At 44.1% G+C, this 21,471-nt stretch overlaps 1 protein-coding gene across 1 annotated transcript in view; it reads left to right on the top strand.

Annotated features, from left to right (window-relative positions):
- Positions 1 to 21,471, top strand: part of LOC115317521 (CLIP-associating protein 1) — a 165,829-nt gene that overhangs the window by 23,764 nt on the left and 120,594 nt on the right. Inside the window, exons 6-9 of the mRNA XM_040210576.2 lie at positions 4,329 to 4,420; positions 6,928 to 7,003; positions 7,567 to 7,667; positions 8,018 to 8,094. Coding sequence (XP_040066510.1) covers positions 4,329 to 4,420; positions 6,928 to 7,003; positions 7,567 to 7,667; positions 8,018 to 8,094 — 346 coding nt within the window. The remainder of the gene's footprint in view (positions 1 to 4,328; positions 4,421 to 6,927; positions 7,004 to 7,566; positions 7,668 to 8,017; positions 8,095 to 21,471) is intronic.

Below are 21,471 nucleotides of genomic sequence, written 5' to 3'. Positions count from 1 at the left end.
CATGCTAAGCGTCTAAGCGGTTTATAACCCCCCAAACCTGAACAATGGGGATTAGCACATAAAGTGGTTGTTGCTATCGGTTGACTCAGATTTGTGGATCGGTCTTCGGGCTATTCTGCAACGGGCTCACGACTTTCTTTTTGGGAGGGGCGATACTCCTTTCATTCCTAAGCTGACAGTATGGTGGAAGCTACATGCTCATCAGATCAGTCCTATGTCTATCTTTGGCCACATGATTATGCTTCTGTGCTTGCACATGTGCAGGGAGCAAAGTCAGGTGACGAAAGGGAGGCGGTTGATTGGTCTGGCGAGCACTTCAGGGGTCAACGGAGATTTTTCTTCTTTTTCTTTTTATAGGGCCTGCCGCATTGAGCTGCTAATTCTGTATTCTTATTTTTTTTTTTTATGTGCCAAGCTAAGTTTTGGCGGCACGGTGTATGTTCAAGAGTGCAGATACCTCGCCAACAAATGGTAACGACTCGCATGTAGTGACGCGAAACTATCGATAGTATTATTAATATTGTCGATAGTCGAAGCCAAATTTAACTATTGAGAGTGAAAAAACTATCGATAATGCTATAGATAGTCGACTATTGTGTACCTTTATTGCATACTATCAATAGTCGACTATTGTGAAATTGTTTATAGTCGAATATCCAGAAACTATCTATGTCCAACTATCGTAATGCTATTGATGGGGTTTTATTAGTTGACGGGCGAAGAACGCCAAGGAAATGTCGTGTAGCGCTGAGAAAAAAACAACTCCAATTAGTGACTTCCGCATAAATGGCGAGGAAAAATCTAAAACCTATTGAAAAACAATCACAAAACGGTAGAAATCATTTTTAGGGACTATTGGCAATAAACTATTAAAATATCTATTGTATACTATTTAAAAACTATAAATAAAAGATATCAACTTGATAGGTTGTCGAAGTTTTTTTGCTCTTTTAGATTGCTTTCTGGGGTGTGCCCTTTGCTTCTTATGCACTCAATCAGCTGTTTCCTCTCATAAGTACAGAGTGTTTTTTAAAGCTTTACAGATTTGTCGTGAAAATGGACATATGATTCCAATCAGAAACTTACTGAGCGTCATCGAAAACCTCTAAATTAACTTTTTTTAGAACGACTTGAAGCCCGTGGGAAAGTCGGCGCACAAAAGTTACCACTTGTGCAGCAGGCTCAAAGCTAGCCCTGGCAAAACTCGGATGATTAGATTATCATCGCGTTCCGCCACTGCTAGCTTTGCACCTGCTGCACAAGTAACAACTTGGGTGCCCCTCCCCCTCCAAGAGAAAATAGTACCCGTGTATTTCTCTTGCTGCGCGTCTACTAAGACATCTGGCCATCTAAAACTGCTAATTTTATTGATTTTTATTGCCCAACAAAACAATATGCCATCAAAAAATGGCTTCTACAAACAGCACTTGAGTGCACTTTTAAGAGTGGAGTGGAAGCTGCTTTCCACTTTAGCAGAGTAAACCCTGGAGAAGAGGTGATCTCCTCTCTAGCTTTCAAGTTGCTAAAGTGGAGAGAGAGGTGGGAGGAGCTTCCACTTTGTTCTTGACCTGTCACCGACTATAGCTTTCGGTTTCCTATCGAAGCGCATCTTTGTGCCACTAGTCCTGCTCTCTTTGGCCAAAGCGCAATGTCTTTGCACCATGCACATTCTTCACGGGACAGGTGAACCCAAGAATCGAAGCTTATCCTTGCAATGTCACTTGGACAGCACATTGTTCCATTTCACTGGCGAGCAACACAATTTCTTCTCTCCTAGGAGAGAGGCAAGGTGGTGATTGTATGGCTTGTCCACAAGGGGCGGAACCACTGGTGCAGGAGTGCATTCTTATAGTAAAGCGATACTTGAAAATATATCCAAACGGAGTTTTTTTGGGATGCCATAAAATGCTGCACTGTCTAGTTTTTTTTTTTGTAAAGTGGGCTGGGATTTAGTGGTTTAGGATGATACTGAGAAAGTTTCCAATTGAAACTATACTTTAAAATGGAAGCATCATAAAGCTGATTACTATATGGGAGTAGTAATAATTAAACTAATTACGTTGAACATAAATTATTCTACCAAATAGGTAAGGTACTTTGGCAGAAATCAATATGATGTTAGCCTTTTTTTGTGTGTGATGCATACTTTTCACAGGAACGATTTGGCCAGCCTTCCGAGAAACAGCCTGTACAGTAAACGCCTTGTGCTACTGGGTCTGAATAAATTGCAAACGGCAAAGCGCATGGCCTTCGATACATCCTGAGAGGGAGGCTGCAAAGGCGTACACTTAATCCGACGTGCACTCCTGTGGAGCCCCCTTATCCACTCTCCAGTTCATTCAGTTCCTAGGGGCCTCCAGGTAGCATAGCATGTATCGAAGGTCACACCTCAGCGTTCGCATTTCGTTTTTACCCGCTACCAACCCAATTGCCAATGCCTGAACCAGGAAGTGGGAAGTAATACTGCTTGTGATCAGTGTGCCATTCTTGAATTAAGCCAACAAACGTTCAACTCGAGCAGCCCTTTACTGTGGAACCCCGATTATGCACCCCCGGTTTATGCCCTGTCCCGCATTTTACGACAGTTTGGCATGGGCTCATCAACCTCTGCATAGAAGCAATGTATTGGAAATTCAGATTTCACAACACTTGATTATATGCACCCTGCATCATATCACGAACCCGGAGCGTCGCGTCGCCGGAAACACCAGACGAAACACAAAAACAATGCTGCGCAATGCGCTGGCGGTCGCATCCTTTCTCTTTTTCAGGAGGCCGTTTTCGTTCCTTCGTTTATTCTCCTTCGCCAAGAGAGGGAGTGGGAGAGGCTTCTGGTTGTTTTTGCGCCTTTTCCTTTTATTCACACCTACCTTCGCCTTAAGGCGACATGTCTACGAGTGTGCGACGACCGCCGCGGCGTCTGTGTCCGAAACACCAACTGTGGAAGTTGTGTTTACTCGAGCGGCTCCGGAGAGAATGAACAAGTTAAACAAGTGCCGACTTTCTGCACAATATGGGGACGGCTTCCTTGAAAACTAATAGGGATGAGGAAACCGCGAATGGATGGGTGTAAAAACGACAGCACGAACATATCCCAGACACAGCCCAGTTCGGATACTCGGAGACATAGCACAACCACTGACACCCGTAGATAGTCCCCACGAAAGAAGAGTGAGCCAAAGTCGGTGAAACAGACATTGTTTGCCGCCTCTACTACCGCGGGTGCCGCTTCCTTTATCTTCCGGTTTTGTGCTGACTTGTCCGTCGTCCATTCCTAGTCGTGGACTAAACCAAGCAATTTTTTGTTTGTTTAATGAGTGGCCACGCTGCTTCTTCTTTTTATTTTTTTTTGTCAGCGAGGAGTTTGGACAAAAATACTTCAATATGGCAATTTCTTCATGTCCACAGCAGTGGGTTCTAATTTATATAGTAAAAACAAAAAGTAACTGTAACGGCCTAAACAGTTACAGTTACCCAATATAAAGGTAACAGTGCTACAGTTACAAGTTACCAGTATTAAAGAGTAATGCATTACAGGTAAAAGTTACCAGAAAATGTAACTAGCTACAAGTAACGCGTTACTAGTAACTGGTTACTGCCCAAGACTGCCCAGAGATCGTAGAAGTCGTCCTAGACGTCGTCCTCAAGGTCGTCCTAGAGGTCGTCCCAGATGTCGTCCTCTAGGCATCGGCCTAGAAGTCGTCCTTGAGGTCGTCCTAGATGTCGTCCGTTAGGCATCGTCCTAGCCGTCGTAAAGATAGCAGCTTCATCTTCATGTGAAGTATAAAGGCTCTACAATATTTTTTTTTTTTTTTTTTTTAAAGTTTAGCAGAGTTTTTATTTAGAATTATTTATAGACGCTCTGCATACTTTTGTTTTGCGGGGCTGAGCCTGAACGTATAATCATTGTTTTTCAGGTTCTTTCGGATTATACCACATTCTCACACTGTCTCGTGAAAGTTGTATGATCGGGGTTCCCGCCGTATTTCTGCCGATTCTTGCAAATGTTTTTGCCATCTTCGTGTGGTCCTCGTACACTACTCAACTTTCAAATTTTATCATTTTTTAAACATGCCGCTTATCAGAAACAAGGGCTTTGACTCCGGAGTTCAGATCATTCCAGCGCTTAGGAGAACTCTGTTCATACCAGCTCTTTTGTCACTATGTAAAAGTTTTGTTTGGAATGTACTGTGCTAAGCTTTTTAGAAATCAATATATTGTGGTAGTACATGACGCACCCTTTTTGTTGGTAAAGATGAATGTGTGCTTTGTGTAGCTCTGTATTCTTTGATGGATAAAGTGATTTTGTTGCTTTTGTCTGTTTCCAGTGCATATTAGAAAAGATGATGCCAGCATTTAGCCACAAGAACTTCAGAATTCGTGAGGAAGTCCTCCTTTGCCTCCAGGAGACTGTCTCAACGTAAGGAGGCCATTCTTTTCGCAGCGCCATTGCGGGACTGCAGTTAGCTGTAAGGGTGGGCGTGTGGAATTAAGCGACTTTATTAAAAACAGTGCAAAATGACGGGGAAAGGGTAGGAGCACATAAGACAAACTCTGACTAACAACTGAATGTTTATTCGAAATTCCACATGTAGCAAGTGTCTCGCACATGCACATGCTCACCTAATCGCATATCTTGTGGGGTCATACACGGAGTAAAATCTGTGCTAGGTAAATCCGAACGTTGGCTCGTGTAAACTAGCCGCGTCGCACATAAACACTTGATCGGGAGGGTGACTAAACGCGTATAAAAATATGGTTAATCACTGTTAATGAATTGTAGTTCCCTGCTTCTTCAAATGTACAGATGAGACACTGATTCAGCGATCTTGTTGGCAGGCAAGTATAAGGGCCGCTTCCAACATCTTTTGTTCCAACTTTCCTCCGCTGCATCCTGCCACCCGGGTGTTGTTGATTACAGGGGAACAACCACAGTCTTTGCAGTGTGCTGGCAAGTGAGACCCATAGCCGTTGCTGAGCGAAGCCGCGTGCTCTTGCAGTCTGTCGTTTAAACAATGACTGGTCTGACCAATATACACTCGACCACAGCTCAGGGGAGACCTGTAGACAACTTCACTGGTGCAGGGCACAAAGGGCTTGATGTTCTTCTTGTCACATTTATGTTTTTTCAGGTTTAGTGTTGTTCCTGCTCAACATCGCACACATTTTTGACAGTTTGCAGAGGGGTTGTGAAAACGACGTCAACGTTAAACTCGGCTCCTATGCGTTTCAAGTTATGTGAGACCTTGTGCACGTAGGGAAACACTTTAAACTTCTTTAGCTATTTCCTAATAGCTAAAGATTGTCGGGGTTATTCAGCTTCTTTAGCAAGGATTCAGCCACTTCTTCCAAAAGGAAAGGGGGAAAAACTGCTTGTTTCAGGCGAAGTACCTGACGGTCAAAGCTCTCGTGAACTAGTTGTCCACAGGAGTTTAATAAAGGCGATTAGAGGCACAGTGAGACGATGCCCCTTTTAACCAATTTGAAATGGGCCGAGTCAAAGGGCAAAAGGCCTTTTTTTGTTCATGGCAAGTACATCCAGCATATGTGGTTGGTGGAGTTGAAAGATAAACATATATATTAAAACTGTGAAGATAACTTCCACCAGCAACTTAAGCATTGTTCATGAGTAGGAATAAGACAACCTAAAAAGCAGAAATGTGACAAGGAGCACTCTAAGCACTTTGTGTCCTGCGCCACTGAAGTCGTGTTTAGGATTTCTCTGATCTGTGGTCGAGTGTATAGAGGCCAGACCGGTCGTCGTTTAAACGACAAATTGTGAGAGCAAGCAGCTTCGCTCAGCAATGGATATGGGTCTCACTTGCAATACACTGCCAGGATTGTGGTTGTTACCCCTTATTGGACAACACCCAGATGGCAGGATGCAGCAGAGGAAAGTTGGGTAGGAAGATGTTGCAAGTGGCACTTACACTTGCCTGCAAACGATCGCCGTATCAGTGTCGTGTGTACATTTGACAAGCAGGGAACTGCAATTCATTACCACTGATTAATCATTTTTATACGCATTTCGTCACCCACCTGATTACGTCTTTACGTGTGACGCGGCTGGTTTCCACGAGCCAACATTCAGATTTATACCTAGCGCTGATTTTACTCCTTGTATGACCACACAGGATATATGATTAGATGAGCATGGGCATGTGTGAGACACTGTGTACAAATGAGAATTTCTAATAAACACTCAGTTGTTAGTCAGCGTCCATCCTGCGTGCTACTACTTCTGTCCTGTCCTTTTGTGTTGTTTTTAATAATGTCATTCAGCAACCAACTAGCCCAGCAATCCACCCTTTAATTGTGGAATTCAGTGCCTTCTGTTCATGAAATGATTTTCTTCGCCCTATTGATTTGTTCTGTCAAATTTTTAAACCATTTAGAAACAAATTGCTGGTATTGCAGCCTTTTGAGGCTGTAGGACTTGTAATAGCCTTAGATTTAAAGTCAAACCGATTGTTGCACTAATATTCAAATCAATATTCAAAATTTTTTTAAATATTTCCACAGATTTAGTATTACATCATTTATTTTACTATGCTATTCAAGAAAATGACAAAACTTGTCAACCGGGAACAATCTAGTTAATGGGCAATGGATTGTGCAATCACAGCACTGTATAGAGGTGTGCCCTGTACCTGTACCTTCTAGAGCTGTATACCAATTAGTGAAATCACATAACCAGTGTTTATTTCACTGGTCAACTTTGATTCAAGACTATGGTAAAAGCTAGCTTCCTTTCAGTCATTGCTACCTCGTGAAGTAAGTATACTTTGTGACTAAATTGTGTCCAGATATGTTGAGAGCTTCGATGTGGATTTTTATATACGTGAATGTATGTCTCACTGTATTCTCCAAGTTGATTGCATAGTGTCCAAAGTAGTAGTACATTGAAGCTGGTGTATTTTCCTGCAGGTTTGGCACCCAGGGCCTCTCATTAATCAAGTTCATGCCCCTCATTGCTAAGCTGTTGGGTGATCCAAACTCTCAGGTGAGTTGCAGTTTTATTGGTGGGGCTTATGGTGACCCTGAACGGTTTTAAAGCCTGCACTTTCTATTCCATTGAACCTGTGTGCCTTCACATTGCTGATGCAGTGGTTTCTGTCAGCTACTGGCAAATTTTAAACTGCCATGCCAGTTTAGATGGGGCAGGGAATGAATCAACAACCTCTGTTGGAAAACTGAAAAACCCAAAATTTGGTCTCTCCTTGAATAAGAAAATCCCAAGTTTTACTTGAAAGAACTCATCATGTACAGCTTTATCTTTTGTCAACACCAAATACAGCCTCCGACGAACTGTCCCCAAGGCCGCTTCTTTCTTCGCCACGATAAACCTGGTTTTTTCGCGTCCAACACCAAGAATTGGCATTAAAAAACAATTTGAGAAAAAAAAGAACACCTTTGAATTTTATGAAAAATTAACTCTGAAAATACAGAACCCCAGTTATGATCCAGGAAGGTTAAAAATGAGCGGAGTTGCCTTCCTTTGCAGTTTTTCCTCCCAATTTATGTTCACGATGCACTGTCAACGCCTGTACCTTTGTTGGTTCTCAGGTCCGTGACACGGCTTTCCAAACGCTGGTCTGCATCTACATGCACGTTGGAGAAAAGGTGCGGATGGACCTAGGGAAGAAGTACGACATCCCAGCAGCCAAGTAGGTGCCTTGCCTCACCGCTAGCTGCCGTAATCTATCCCGTCCAAGATCAATTCTGCGGGCCAGCTCATGCCATGTGCGCTTCTGCAGTACTTTTCAACTGTGATTTTGTTGTGACATAAGGAGTGGTCCTGGCTTGTTACAATCTTTAACCAACCACCTTGCGACCATGTTTTTCTTTTTCGGGGGGGTGCCACTTCTGGTTTTGGCACTTGAACATTGATTCCAGGAAGGGTTGGAAATTTACTATTACAAAAATGTCCTGTGTTTGAGAGTAGGCAGAATTTTTTTATTTTGTGATAGCCCATCATTGTTTACAGGTCTGAAATTGGGTTTTTTTTCTTTGTCAGACTCCAAGCCCTGTTTACCAAATTCGATGAAATAAGAAACACTGGACAGCTGCTGCCAACTGCCTCTCTGGAAATTGGTGAGTCTTTTTTGTTTGTGCAGTTTTCTTCCAGGTGCCTCCATTCTCCTGGACCTCTGGACGAGTAGAAAGCTCTCTGCTCTAGTTCGTCCTCCGGCAGTTTTCAAACTTTAGTATGTCTGACTTGTTTCTGCAAGGCTTTTCGGTATCAAAACACTTGGTCATTTAATATTGCCCTCAACTTACAGTAATAAAAAATAAATGGTGATGTACCTTAATTAATTATTGCTTTCTTCGGCGAATTCACCGTTGAAGTCGTTGAAGAATTCAATGGCATTCTGTCGCAACACAATCTTGAATTTTGTCGGCTCACCAATGGCCTGCTGGCCACGAATCCTAAGGCACATTTTTCTTTGTCTATCTAATTTAATAGAACTACAGTTAATGTGAGGATAGACCAGTAAATAAAAACATACTAAACTAATAAATTAAAAAAAAAATGGAAAAAAAAAAAAAAGCGGGAAGGCAGCTTTTTAAGTGAGCCACCATGTTGAACTGCCTCGGCACGTCACCTGCTGTGCATAAAGTTAAGCCATGTGATGCTGAACACTAAAGTCACCTGCTGTGTAAATACATACTGCTTTCTTGGTTTGAGGTGAGTGGTAATTTGCTTCAACTCATTAGAAGCAAATACTTTGTATAGTTGAACTGCATAAACAATGGCTTAATGCCATCGTTATTTATTTATTATTTATTCTTTTTTTTTTTGTACAGACCTGGAAGTTTAGTAAGCGTGTGTAAAGACACCAGCTGTCTGACATGTTTAGTGAGAGGGTGTTCTCTTCAACTTGCGCTGGCTCCCACAGCTGGAAAGAGTCGTTCACTCCTTGTCTAGGTCACCTCCGTGGATTCACTTTCACTCAGAGTTAACGGTGAATGCTGACATCTCCAGTCATATTTTTTCAAGTTCTTTGTTGTCCTTGGCGTGTATCGGCCAGTCTTGGCTCTTCGTGTTCTTGCTAATGGCTATGCGACTGTCGCAGAACGAAAATACTCGTATGCACGTGTCGATGGAACTGCGACTTGGTTATTGAAACCAAAAGAAGCACCTAAAATCGGGGTCCCCGGCTGCGCTCTTTGCTTGCATCAAATGCTTAAACAAATTGCAGAATCTCATGACTTGGATTGAAGCAAATTTAGAATAGCCTATTAATCAATTAAATATTAGAAAATATTCAATATTTGCACAAGGAAGCAACATTTGGGATTTCAACAAATTGCACCTTTGGTAGAAATGTTTTTACAGCGGAGCTGTTAAGGGCTAGGTTCCCCAGGATCGTGTCCGGTACCAAACAAATGTCGGCACAAAACTCTGGACAGCTACCACCATCTATGAATGACTGCAGCAACCAGACAACCGGCTTCCCGTCCTCGCTCATAGATGGCATCAACCTTTCGAGCCTTTCCGCTCTGGTTTTCACAAGAGTAGAAAGGCTTAATTTCTCTAGGCGTGTTGTCCTCAAGGTCGTTCTAGAAGTCGTCCTTGAAGTCGTCTTAGACGTTGTCCTTGAGGTTGTCCGAGAGCTAGTCCTCAAGATCGCCCTAGAAGTCATCCTTACGGTCGTCCTAGAGGTCATCCTTGAGGTCGTCCTAAACGTCGTCTTTGTAGTCGTCCTAGAAGTCGTCATTGAGGTCTTCCTTGAGGTCCTCCTAGACGCCGTCCTCTAGGCGTCGTCCAAGAAGTCGTCCTTGAGGTCGTCTCACCATAGTAGAGCTTCGCTGGTCTTCCTTCTTCACCAAAATGGAAAGGCTGAAAGTTTTCTTTAATCGACTCTGAAATGTTTTTTTTAGGAGGATGATTTTGTTTGTTTCCCAGGAACAAAACTATGCAGATATGTGGAAAATATCTTTTTATGAAATGTGCATAGTGTAACACAGTTATATGAAGTCATACATACTTTATTTCTTTGACTCTTTCTGCACCTTGGTGAAAATTCATGGTTTTAGAGGGATGGTGAAAGCATTTTTCTATTTTCAGAACTACTCATCACAGAATTATAATACATCAAAATGTAGGCCATAAACTTTGCTTTAGTAATAAATAAAAAGGTTTATACTAATGTTTAAAAAAAGATTGTCAAATTGATCCCTGGTGTTCTTCAAAATCAATCCTGGGCCCTCTTTTGTTTTTAATTTTTATAAATAATATAGTGTCCTGGTGTCCAAAGTTTTCCGTTGTTACTTTTTGCCGCTGATATAAAGTTGTCTAAACTTATCCAATCTACTGTGGACTGTGATAACCTACAGCGCGATATGTCTTCCATTTTTCAGTGGTGTGAGCATAATATTTCATTGCTTAATTCTGCAAAAACAAGTGTTATCTTTGTGCCAACGTCATGTGCCTTCTAACTTTACCTATTATTTTGATATCATGCCAATTCAATGTGTGTTTTATGTGAAAGATCTTGGGGTGTTCATTGATAGTGCCTTGTCTTTAAGAAATCACGTATCTTTTGTGGTAGGAAGTTCATCAAAAACGTTAGGAATGATATTGCGCTTGACGCAGAATTTCAGAAAGCCTCATTGATTGTTGCACCTCTTCAAACACTTGGTTAGGTCTCGATTGGAATTTGCTTCAGTAATATGGAACTTAAATATTTAAAACTCGGGCCATGACCACCGAACATGTTCAGAAAAAACTGATTCGTATTGTGTATGATAGATATTTGGAAAGGCGCCTTTATTATGATTATGAATTAATACTAAGGTTATTTTCGCTGGCACTTTTAGTCTGACAGGAGAACTATTCATGATTTTGTATTTTTACATAAGCTTGTTAATGGTGTCTTTGACTTGCCGCCATTGCTATGAAAAGTAAATTCTTATGTTAAAGACCGACGACCAGTTCGCGCTTTCCACTTTTCGCCCGCTTCCTCCTCTCCCACCTACCCTTTCCACCCACGCCCGCCCCTCTTGGTCCCTCCTTTCCATCCTTCGCTTCCCTCGCCCGAAGGCGTGGAGAGGAGGGCCTTCTGCCTTGCAGAATCTCGAGCCTGGTCGTCAACCTTTAACTTCCGTCATACCGGATATCCTGTATGCTTTGACGTTTGTTCATTATGTTTTTACTTCACTGATTACTCGGATTTAGACATTGTATAACAGCATCGCTCCTCCTCACCTCTATTTCTGAACATATATTTCATTGTACCGCCACCGATTAAAAAACCTTGTAATTTACTCACAAGTTTTCTAACTTTCGTAACTTTTGATTATGTTATGATAGCAATTTTTTTTATTTTTTATGATTATGAAGTGCACCAGAGAGAAGACCACGGTGGAGGTCTTTTGGGGCATGAAAATAAAGACCTATTATTATTATCATTATTAGATGCTCCACTTGAAATTTGTGCAAAAGTAAGAACAAAAAGTCTAAACATTTACAACAGTATTGGGTCATTCCATGTGAAACGTCCCAGACGTTGCGCTCGACCATCTCCGATTTCTAGAAAAAATTCATGTGCTTCGGCCACAATGTCCGTAGCCATACCCTAAAATAGTTTTGACGAAAAAAAATTTGTGATGACGTGAGCGCGATTTTAATTTTTGAAAACAGCGTGAAACTAGGCATCACTCAATAATTTACGAAAAATCTGCTTTTTTATGAAATACCCAACAATATTTTTTTCTTAAATTTGCATGGTTGTCGGCTTACAATGTGGTTGAGTTTGTGCAGTTTTGTTTAATTTAAATATTTTAAAAAAATGCATAATTTTATTCAAAAATGAACATTTTTGTTACTTTATTAAAAAAATATATAATTGCCCCCGGGACCTAATATAACTGTTTACTGGTTGCCCTCTAAGTATATAACCTATAAAAAATAGTTTAAACCGCTGAATTAAACACCTTGCAGTAAAACAAAAATCCTGCAATTGCCAAAAAGTGTGTTTTGACGCATTATCAGCCGTTTATTCCACCCTGAGGTGGTCCAACTAAAAATACAAAATATGGTGGGTTTGGAAGAACGATTGATCGTCTTTTGATTCTGAAAGTTTAATCAGAGTAATTATTGTTTAAAGCGAGAAAACAATTTTTGAAGTTGAACTCTCGCACCACTACCCGGCGTCGCTTCTTAACGCCTCTTCGCCGCACAGCACGCCACCTGCGACGATAGCTGAAGCGATTAGGTCCAAAGAAACAACGGAGTTTGCTGCCCGCTTCCCCTCGTCCCTCTTTTCTAGCTGTAAGGGAAGAAACTGCGGGTATCGTGTACTAATCGGAGGTGCCACCAGTGCGTCGCCATATCAGGCACGTTGTGCCCTTTGTACCCGAGGGCGGCTCCTCACACTCCGAAACGCGATGCCTAATGCATTGCGTTTCGGAGTGCAAATTTAAGAAAAAATTATTGTTGGGCATTTCATAAAAAAACAGATTTTTCTTAAATTATTGAGTGATGCCTAGTTTCACGCTGTTTTCAAAAATTAAAATCGCGCTCACGTCATCACAAATTTTTTTTCGTCAAAACTATTTTAGGGTATGGCTACAGACATTGTGGCCGAAGCCCATGAATTTTTTTTTAGAAATCGGAGGTGGTCGAGCGCAACGTCTGGGACGTTTCACATGGAATGACCCTATTAAATCATACTATATGATTTTAAAAATCCTTAGTATACAAAGCGTCCCGTACATATCACTATCACTTGTGCAAGTTAGAGAGCTCTAGCAGGGTACCGTGTTTGACAAGGGCCACCATCGTGCAGAGATTTATTTTCGACAACTCGCCAGCTTGGGAGAAAGCACAAAACGAAATAAAAACCAAAGGTGTGGTTCTTCGGCTATCCACGAGATGACACAACCTTCTAGCGCAGCTAAAGAGCTTTGAGCTGGCCATCCAATTCACGGCAGAATGTAAGATGAACAACACCTTACCGTTTCTGGATGTGCTTTTGAAAAGACAAGGTGAAGAGTTGGAGTTTACAATATACAGGAAGCTGACTCACTTAGGAGGTTCCCTCCGCTCCGGTTCGACTCAAACTACTGAATGAGTCGCTGGGTTTAAATGGTTATGACCCTGCTGTCCAGAGCGAGGAACATATGCTTATCAGAGACGGATCGAAACAAACAAAGAGAAAAAGAGTCATAACGGACTTAAAGAAAAATGGCTACACCAGCAGTTTTTCATCTCTCGTATTGCTCGGCGTCTAGATTGCAATTGTTGACACTTTCAGCCACAGAACAGCACACTCACAAAAGAAGGTGTTCAGGTGTTTCACAAACCGATATCAACACCTGGACGTATGATGCCGTGATGGAAAGGTTGTCCCTATAAAGAAGGAGTGCAGGGTGTCGTGTATTCAATTCTATGCACAGAGTGCCCTGCCACCTGCATTGGCAAAATGAGGAACCTCCCAGAAAGATGTCGACAACACAAAAACTATGCAAAATAATCCAGCCACAAGCACAATGCTGTTGCGGAGCGCCATGAGGACGATGATTGTCGCATTGACTTTGCAAACGCCCTCATCATAAATGTTGAGACGAACTTCTGCCAGCGGCTTTTTATAAAGTCATGGCATATTTAAAAAGCACCAGGAAATGTCAATAGGTCCACTGGCACGTTACCATCATTCTGTGTTAATGGACTAAGTCACCTGGCAAAGAAACTAAACAAAAAGACCACTACTGCAGAAGGCAGAAGAAGACTAAGCTGCTGTCCGCTATCTGTAAATTGTCGCCCCTCAAGAAAAAACTGAGCCAGTTTTGAAACGTCGGGACCTCGTTATAGGATTTCGTTGGCAATTTTATTTGATTTTCTAATGTGTTCTGGCACGCCAAATGCGAATTTGGCCATGTGTGGAATCGATCAATCATGAGTGATCGATGGCCAATGTGTGTGGTGCGGAAAGAGTTAACAGCATTGAGAAGTTTAGAGCATACATTGTGATAAATGGGCAGCAAAGTCTACCAGAATACCAGAAAAAAAGTTGCGGTTTTTGGAGACACTGGGCATCGTAGCAGTGTACGGTCATGCAATCACAGCTGCTTGGCACATGTTAGAGATACCACTTTAGCAGTGTTACTGCACTAGCTAGATGCTCCTCTATAGTATTGAAACAGTAATGCCAAAGATCAGGCCTGACCCCTTGTTTTCTAAAAATATTCAGAATGCCCAATAGGCAGTGAAGACGAGTAGGAAGTAGCATGGGTTTGGCAAACTTGGCCATAGTTTGCAGGATTGATAGGCAGGTGTCTGCCTACTGGAAAAACCGGGAACTGTCAGGAGATTTTAAGACACCCTTATAATTCAGGTAATTGTCAGGGACATTCCCCAAAAGATTGCTGAGTCAGGAAAACTTACCTATGCTCTCCTGCTCGTGCCAGAAGCGGCAGGCGCGGAGTACTCTTTACCATGGGCACAGTCAAGTGCAGTGGCACAGTGTTAGCGCATTGCCTAGAAGCAGGAGTAACAGTTACTGTAACCAACACTAGGAGGTGCGAGCCACCTCTCAATAAAGATGGAAAAGCCGTCATTCAACTATTTCTTGAGAGGCAAACGCGTGGCGGTGCAGTTGTGTGTTGGATATGATTTTTTCGCAATTCCCCGTGTGGCTTGCACTCTATGCGAGCTCTACCACAAGCTTTTTTTTTGCCTTTCTTCGGGTTGGACTTTCTGAAGTGAAGATACGCCAAAGTGACTAAGTCGTTGTCGAAGAAGTGCTCCTTCAATCTGGACTGGACAGACCCAGGCACGTCCGCAATTGCAAGTTGGATTATGCCTGTGCCAAATGAGCCAAATAGTACTCACTGTGCAACGTGCTACAAGACATTTTCCCTGAGCAACGTGGGAGAAAAGGGCAATTACTTGTCCTCTTGATGGTAAGAAACATCAAGCTGCTATGAAGTCTCAGTAAAGCGTTTCCCAGACCCGAGTCATGTCAATTTTCAAGATTGCGGCAAACGCGGGTTTGCCTTTCGTGACAGCAAAGGGTGTTTTGTTTGGAGGAAGCTCTGGTGCTTGTAGCACTCTGGTGATGCAATCAACCACTGCTGCGGAAGCAGCTGGCCCCTCCATGAAGACATCAGTGGGTAGCTTTCTGTTAAAAAATGAAGTTACGAAGGCCAAGATCATGGAGTGCATGAACATTATAATGAGCCTGGATCTTTTTGTTCAGCGGCAGCCTCTGCCTCGCAGATTTTGTTGACGTTCCCCACGTGTGAGATTGCCACAAGAATGCAGCTTGGAAAAGGCAAAATGGGATGTACCATTCTGTCATGGTATTAGTTCATACTCTGAAGAGAAGAAAGAACAAATAGATGTACTGATCCGGCTCTGGGACCAAACTGTTGCCACTGTGAAAACCCGCAAAATAATTTTATGTTCCTTAGGTCACACCTGCGCAGAAGACTTAGCATCTACTTTCAGAGAAGCTACAGAAGACATAAGAAGACAAATATACCACAAGTGTCAATGGACGGGCTCAACACCAACTTGAAGTGTTTGAGGTCGCTCAGGAAAGAACTTCAAGCATCAAGCACCAATCTCCAGATCGTGGACATTGGAAGGTGCAAACTCGAGGTTGTCAATGGTGCGTTCAAAACAGGTCACTCTGCGATGCACTGGGACCTTGCTGCGTTTCCTGTTCAAGTGTGTGCCAGCACGTCGTGCAGACTTCGTTCACTACACTGGAAGTGCTCTGTTCCTGTTGAGGTTCTGCTCAGTAACATGGCTTGAAAATCGCACGGCGATCTCGAGAGCATACTTGGTTAGGTTTGTTAGTGCACAAAGAAAGCCAGCGTGTGCTAGCTGCTACGGGTGGTTCTCATTTGAACCCATTCGCATTTCTACCTTCTCGTTTTTTCGAGCCGTTTCTAATTAAATTTCAGAGAGACAGGCCGATAGTTCCTTTCCTTGCCCTTTTGCTGGATTGCCTCTTGTGGTCACTTCTGGCTAGAGTCGTCAAGAAAGAGATCCTAAAAGCTGCCAATACATCTTCTGAGCTGCTCAGGATCGACTTGAAGAAGCCTGATAGTATTGTTGCTGCTACATTCGACATTGGATTAGCTGCTAAGAATGAGCTTTGCAAGATTTCCGAATCATTGCAACACACTGTTTTCAGCTTCCTTCGTGAAGAGCTGTTCACAAAAAGTCATGGAAAGGCCACCTTTGAAATACTAGTTGACAAGAGCTGCATGCAGGCTTCTTGGATTCAGCTAGTGTGTTATCTCCCAACGTTGGTGAAAAACAACATGTGCATTGCACTGGAGGTGCTAATGATGCACCAGTGGCTGACTGGCTTGGAAGCAGAGCGAACCTACCATTCCTATGTAGAGGTATGCTCACTGAGCGATCTGTACAGGCGGCATTGGAGGTCTTTGACAGAAAAGAGGAGAGGCTGGACACCCTGTTGAGTTGTGTTCATGGAGCCACAAAAAAAGTGATTTTTGTTTCTCGTGCTAATTGTCTGCTCGTCTCATGGCAGTGCAGCTGTGGAACGGGTATTCACTGTGAACAAGGAGTGTCGTGTAGAAAACCTCAAGGGAGAGTCACTGAGGGCAAAAAGAGCGGTGTATGACGGAGTTTCGGCGGTATAGGAGGGGTGGCGAAAGTGGATCCGGCGAGCAGGATGATGCAAATGGTTCGTGGTGCCGATGTCCAGTGGTAGGAAGAGCTACAAAGAAAGAGGCAAGAGAGCTCGCAAGCATCAGGGTTCAAAAGGAAGAAGAGAGTGGCCACTCTCGTCAAGGAGCTTCAACAATAGGAACGAAGGATCATCAAAGAGGCACAGTCGCAGGCTTCCCGTTTCGAAGAAGAAATTAACACCGTGAAACGATATGCCCTGGACAATGTTTTATTCTAAACATTTTCAAGAGGGGTTGTTGCTTTATGTAAGTTTACTAAAATATTTCAACATTGTGAATAATGTCTATCTGTGCCGTGTATTGCGTTTCTATGGCAGGTGTCGGGAATTATTTTGCGGGGCGCCGGTCGGGGAATTTAATTTAAATAGTCTGGGAAAAAACCCGAAAAATCGGGAAATTTGAATAAGGAAAAAAAATCGGTTGACATTTTGGGCAGGGTTGAAACAGCAAATTATTGTCTTTGTAAGAAATTGGGATATAGTAAGTAGTACTTCCTTCGGGTACCTTAAAATACCGAGCATGCACCCAGGTTGCAATAAGTGCCTACCCGCGTCTTTTGAAATGGTTGAAAACTATGCCATGGACACATCAAGTGCCCACCCCCAGACTTCTGAAGTGCTCTTCCTCGTCAGCCGCTTCTCCAAGCACCCCGGTGCAAAGCCATGGAGCCCACCTTATTGGTGCCTTTCTCGGTATTTTATGGTACGGTAATGGGGAGTTTTTGTAGACCGCGTTTCCCCCTCCACTGAGCCGTCCGCAACGAAGAAGCCGCTACTGCGCCTGTGCGCCGACGGCGAAGATGGTCTACGAAACCTCCCTACGAAAACTCCCTAATAGGGTGTTTTCGTAGATCGTTTTCGCCGTCCCGCAACGGCTCTCCTCAACCCGCTACGATACCCAGAACTCTACAGTCAAGGTCATCGGCGCGCAGGCGCTGTAGCGGCTTCTTCGTTGCGGAGGTGGGAACGCGGTCTACTGAAACTCCCTAATGTCAGAGCATGTCAATAGGCAGTTGTCGTAGTTGGTACGTGTATTAGAGCACAGGGGGCGTCCGCTCGAAAAAAGTCGCTGAGGGGTGGACGTAGTCGAAGTGCACTTATCTTGTTCCTTTGTGTTGGTTGCTTGACCTTCGGGGGAGCTTCGTGTCTGTCCGTTCCCTTTTGTCCCCTTGCTCTATAGGGTTATCCTGTCTCCTGCCGCTTTGGGCGAATCGAACCTGGCTAACCGCCGCGCCTGAAGCAGGCGCGTTACTACCACAGAGCTCCGCCACAGCATTGGCAATCCGCTTTATTATACAGTTTTTGTGGAACAAACGTGAGTGAAAAGTGTTGAGTAGTGCCCTCTAGACGGCCACGGTTGCTGTTGTGACGCCGCGATAGGAAATTCTTTGTCATTCTTAATTATACATGTAATCTGAGGAAATTGTTGCAATATAAAGATTCCGTTAGGTGGCGCCAGCCGCCTCCCGATTAAAAGGGTTCAACCGTGTCCATCCGTCCAGTGCCACCTAGAAGGGCCTGAGCATGACGTCATCGTTAGTGGATCCCTGAGCTGCCCCAAGCGGCAAACGCGCTGAAACTCGACGAGAGATCCGGCACAAAGCGTCAGACGCGGGTGTCTTGGCGTCGCCGCGTGCTAAAGCGTTGCGTTTGTTGCGAGACGCTGAAGGCTCCGCTATCCCTGGACGTCGAGCGTAGCAAACGCGGGCACAGCGGAGCGCAGGTAATTGGTCGCAGGTATCGAGTTCCTGCTCGCCGGCCAACGAAGCGCGCGTTCTGCGCTATGCCGGGTTCGCGGCGTTCAACGTCAGAGCAAAACGGAGCCCTGAAAGACGCAGGAAAAACTGCAAGGTGACGACGACTTCACCGTGACATGTCACAGCTATCGCTGTGACTGTACTTTGGATTAACACACGACTGTTCATTTTTATACCCCCCTGACTGTATAACTCGCCTGCACAGACGGTGCATTAGTGTAGCTTTCACGGCTTTTCTAAAACAAATCTAGAGTGGGAAAGAAAAATATGTATGTGCCGGCTTTTTTTTTTTTTTTTAATTTTTGAGAAGCATTTGAGTTTCGTGTGCTTACCTGATAAAATCATACTGTGCCTTTTCTGTACCAGCGATGAAGACGTCTTTCACATTCAGAAATTCTTGTCACGTAATGGTTTCACCCTGTAATATTTTAAATTGATGTATAAAATGTGAGTTGGGTGGTAAAATGGTTGTCATTCAAAAGGGAGATAGATGGCTCTAGCTTTGGATATCAAAATGTGATCAATATAAAATTTTGTTGCATGATCAATACGAAACATGGTTGTGGGTGGCGAGACGTCGAGTGAAGTAAAGTCGCCCCTCGCGCCGGCCATCTCTCCAACAATAGAAATTTAAAGATCCTTTTGTGCGTTTTTAGTTTGGAACTTTGTTGGCTATCAATGGCTGCTTTTCTTCTCAGCTCGATCCCATAAAAGAGAAACGGTCCGTGTGAAGTGGGTACACATTCTTTTACGATCAGTAGACCCCTTAGCAAAGCGTGCAGTACCGCCCACGGCGCCGAAAGGAATGCCGGGAACTGGCTGTATCGAACCGGCCTGTAGCGGTACATTAGGCGTCTTCGGAGGCGACGAGGGATACGCAAGCGAGCGGCCGAGGGCAGGGGAGAAACTGCATTATCGCGTCGCTCTCTCTCCAATGTCACGTGGTAGGTACTGCGAGGGAGGAGCATACAGGTCGTTCCCAAAATTCGTCGCGCTCTTCCAACCTTTTGGGATCTGTGCAAAGGGTCTGTCCTTCTCAGCTGCAGCGTTACAGAACTCAGCTCGAGCTTCGTGAGGTTCCCACAGCAGTCTTTGGAGCTTTGGATCGGGAAGCTGTCCCGGGTGAGAGAGTTCGGGGGATTCCTTTTCGATCCTGCTCGTTCTCTCGAAAGTGATTTGTCGATACCGTTGCACAACTTGTTCCGGTCGCCAAACAAGGGCTCCAATTTCTCTTTCTCAATGGCCTCGCGACCTTCGGCGTTCGTACACGCGGGATGCCGAGACCGATTTTTTTTTTCTTTTCTTTCGCGTCAGCAAACGCGTTTAAATAAAAGGGGCGACCTAGACAGCGTTTACGCGGGAAGCCAAGAAAGTGGAAGGCGAACGGGGGAACCCACTGGGGGGAGTGCCGTACGCGGTCTGCTGCCCCGCTGCAGGGGATGCCGTTCCCCGGCTGGCCTCGCTCGGCCCGATAAAATGGCACGCGCCTCGGGGCCCTCGGGGCCTTTCGCTGTCCGTTTGTGTGCTGCCGAAATGATTGCGGAATGCGTTTTGCCCCGTTTCTCCCGCGCCGTTTGCCAGCCACTTTGAAAGAATGGAGTGGTTTTTAATGGTATGCCTTCCGATCCCCGGAATGGGTCCATCCGTCCGTCTGTGCATTTTGCCGCTAAATTTAGCGGGAACATTGTCGTCACGTGACCTGACGGTGCGTGACGCCACGACTTGACCTCGTCACGCGACGTGACGTCATGGTGCCAAGTTGTGCGTGTCGCGTCTGTTTTCCTAATACATTGGGCGGAGCAGTTATGTGGCCACTGAGGGAGAGTGAGAACGGCAGGGCGTGTCTTACGAACGCCGGGCTTCCAGCATGCGCTCCGTGCCTTCCGCCGTGCTTTGGCTGCGCGAGACGCCGGAGCGTCCTCGAAGGTAGGAAGTTCGCGCTGGACATGCGACAATAACGGAGGCTCCTCCTTGTCGGTGACTATAATATACAATATGTTTTTGTTACCTCCCTAAAACGACTGCTTAATGTCTTAAATAAGAAAAATGAAACGATTGCTTCTTTTTAAGAAGCCGTTTTCTCGCGCGTTTTTTAACGTTGCTTCGCGCTTGTATCGGAAGCGCCTCTTGCACGGGCGCTTGGGAACCCGTAGACGTCGCGGGCGGCGGAGAACTGAGCGTTCCATCGACTGGAATGTATTAGTTATACTCGAGTGTGTTTGGATGGATGTCTCGCCGGCAGATAAATATTTCTCGAGTGTATTTCGTACCTCGTGGGTTGCACTGTGAACACAAAGGGTTTCTTTAGAACGGTAATTGTAGAACAGTCGGGGGAAATTTAACCGAGTGTAGTAGGGTGTAGCTTCGGTATAGCTCGTGGATTGTTATGTGTATAATCGAATTGCCTTCACGCGGTAGCCCGGTTCTGCATTGCGAAATATGTATTCAGATTTCATCGTTTATTTAAGAAGGCACGCTTTCAGCTCTAAGCTCTTCCCATCGGCAGATAATAATTACGTATATTTCCGCTATTCCGGCTTCGTCAGAAATAAATATGGACAGAGTCAGGCGACGATAGATACCATGAAAGCGGAACAAGGGCTGCAGCGGAGCATTTTGCTTTGGTACGTGTGCGGCATGCGCGATAGACGCCTGTTGTACCTTTGGTTGCACTCCTGTTCTCAGATTAGAACGACCACCTTGCATAGAAATAGAATTCAAGGTGACTTTTTTTCCGGCAAGTTTATCTCCGCACTATACTATATATAAATATATGTTTTTTTTTGTTTTTTTTTTTAAGCTACATTTTTGCGGTTTGTGCAGGTGAGATATGCAGCCAGGGGTGTTAAATCGTAACGATCAGTCGGATAATTGAGGAAGTTTTGTTGATTAACTTTTTAATTAGTGAAAATAGACATATGGATCCAATCAGGAACTTGCCGTATAACTCACCTGCACAAAGTGCATAAATGTAACTTTCATAACGTTTTTTTTTTATTTTTTTATTAATGTTAGTCTTAGAAAGAAAAAAAAAAAGGCGC

Source organism: Ixodes scapularis, unplaced genomic scaffold (assembly GCF_016920785.2).
Source record: "Ixodes scapularis isolate PalLabHiFi unplaced genomic scaffold, ASM1692078v2 PGA_scaffold0__279_contigs__length_252992795, whole genome shotgun sequence".
NCBI lineage: Eukaryota > Metazoa > Arthropoda > Arachnida > Ixodida > Ixodidae > Ixodes > Ixodes scapularis.
Note: the sequence above shows the minus strand (reverse complement) of the source record. Positions and strands in the feature narration are given on the sequence as shown.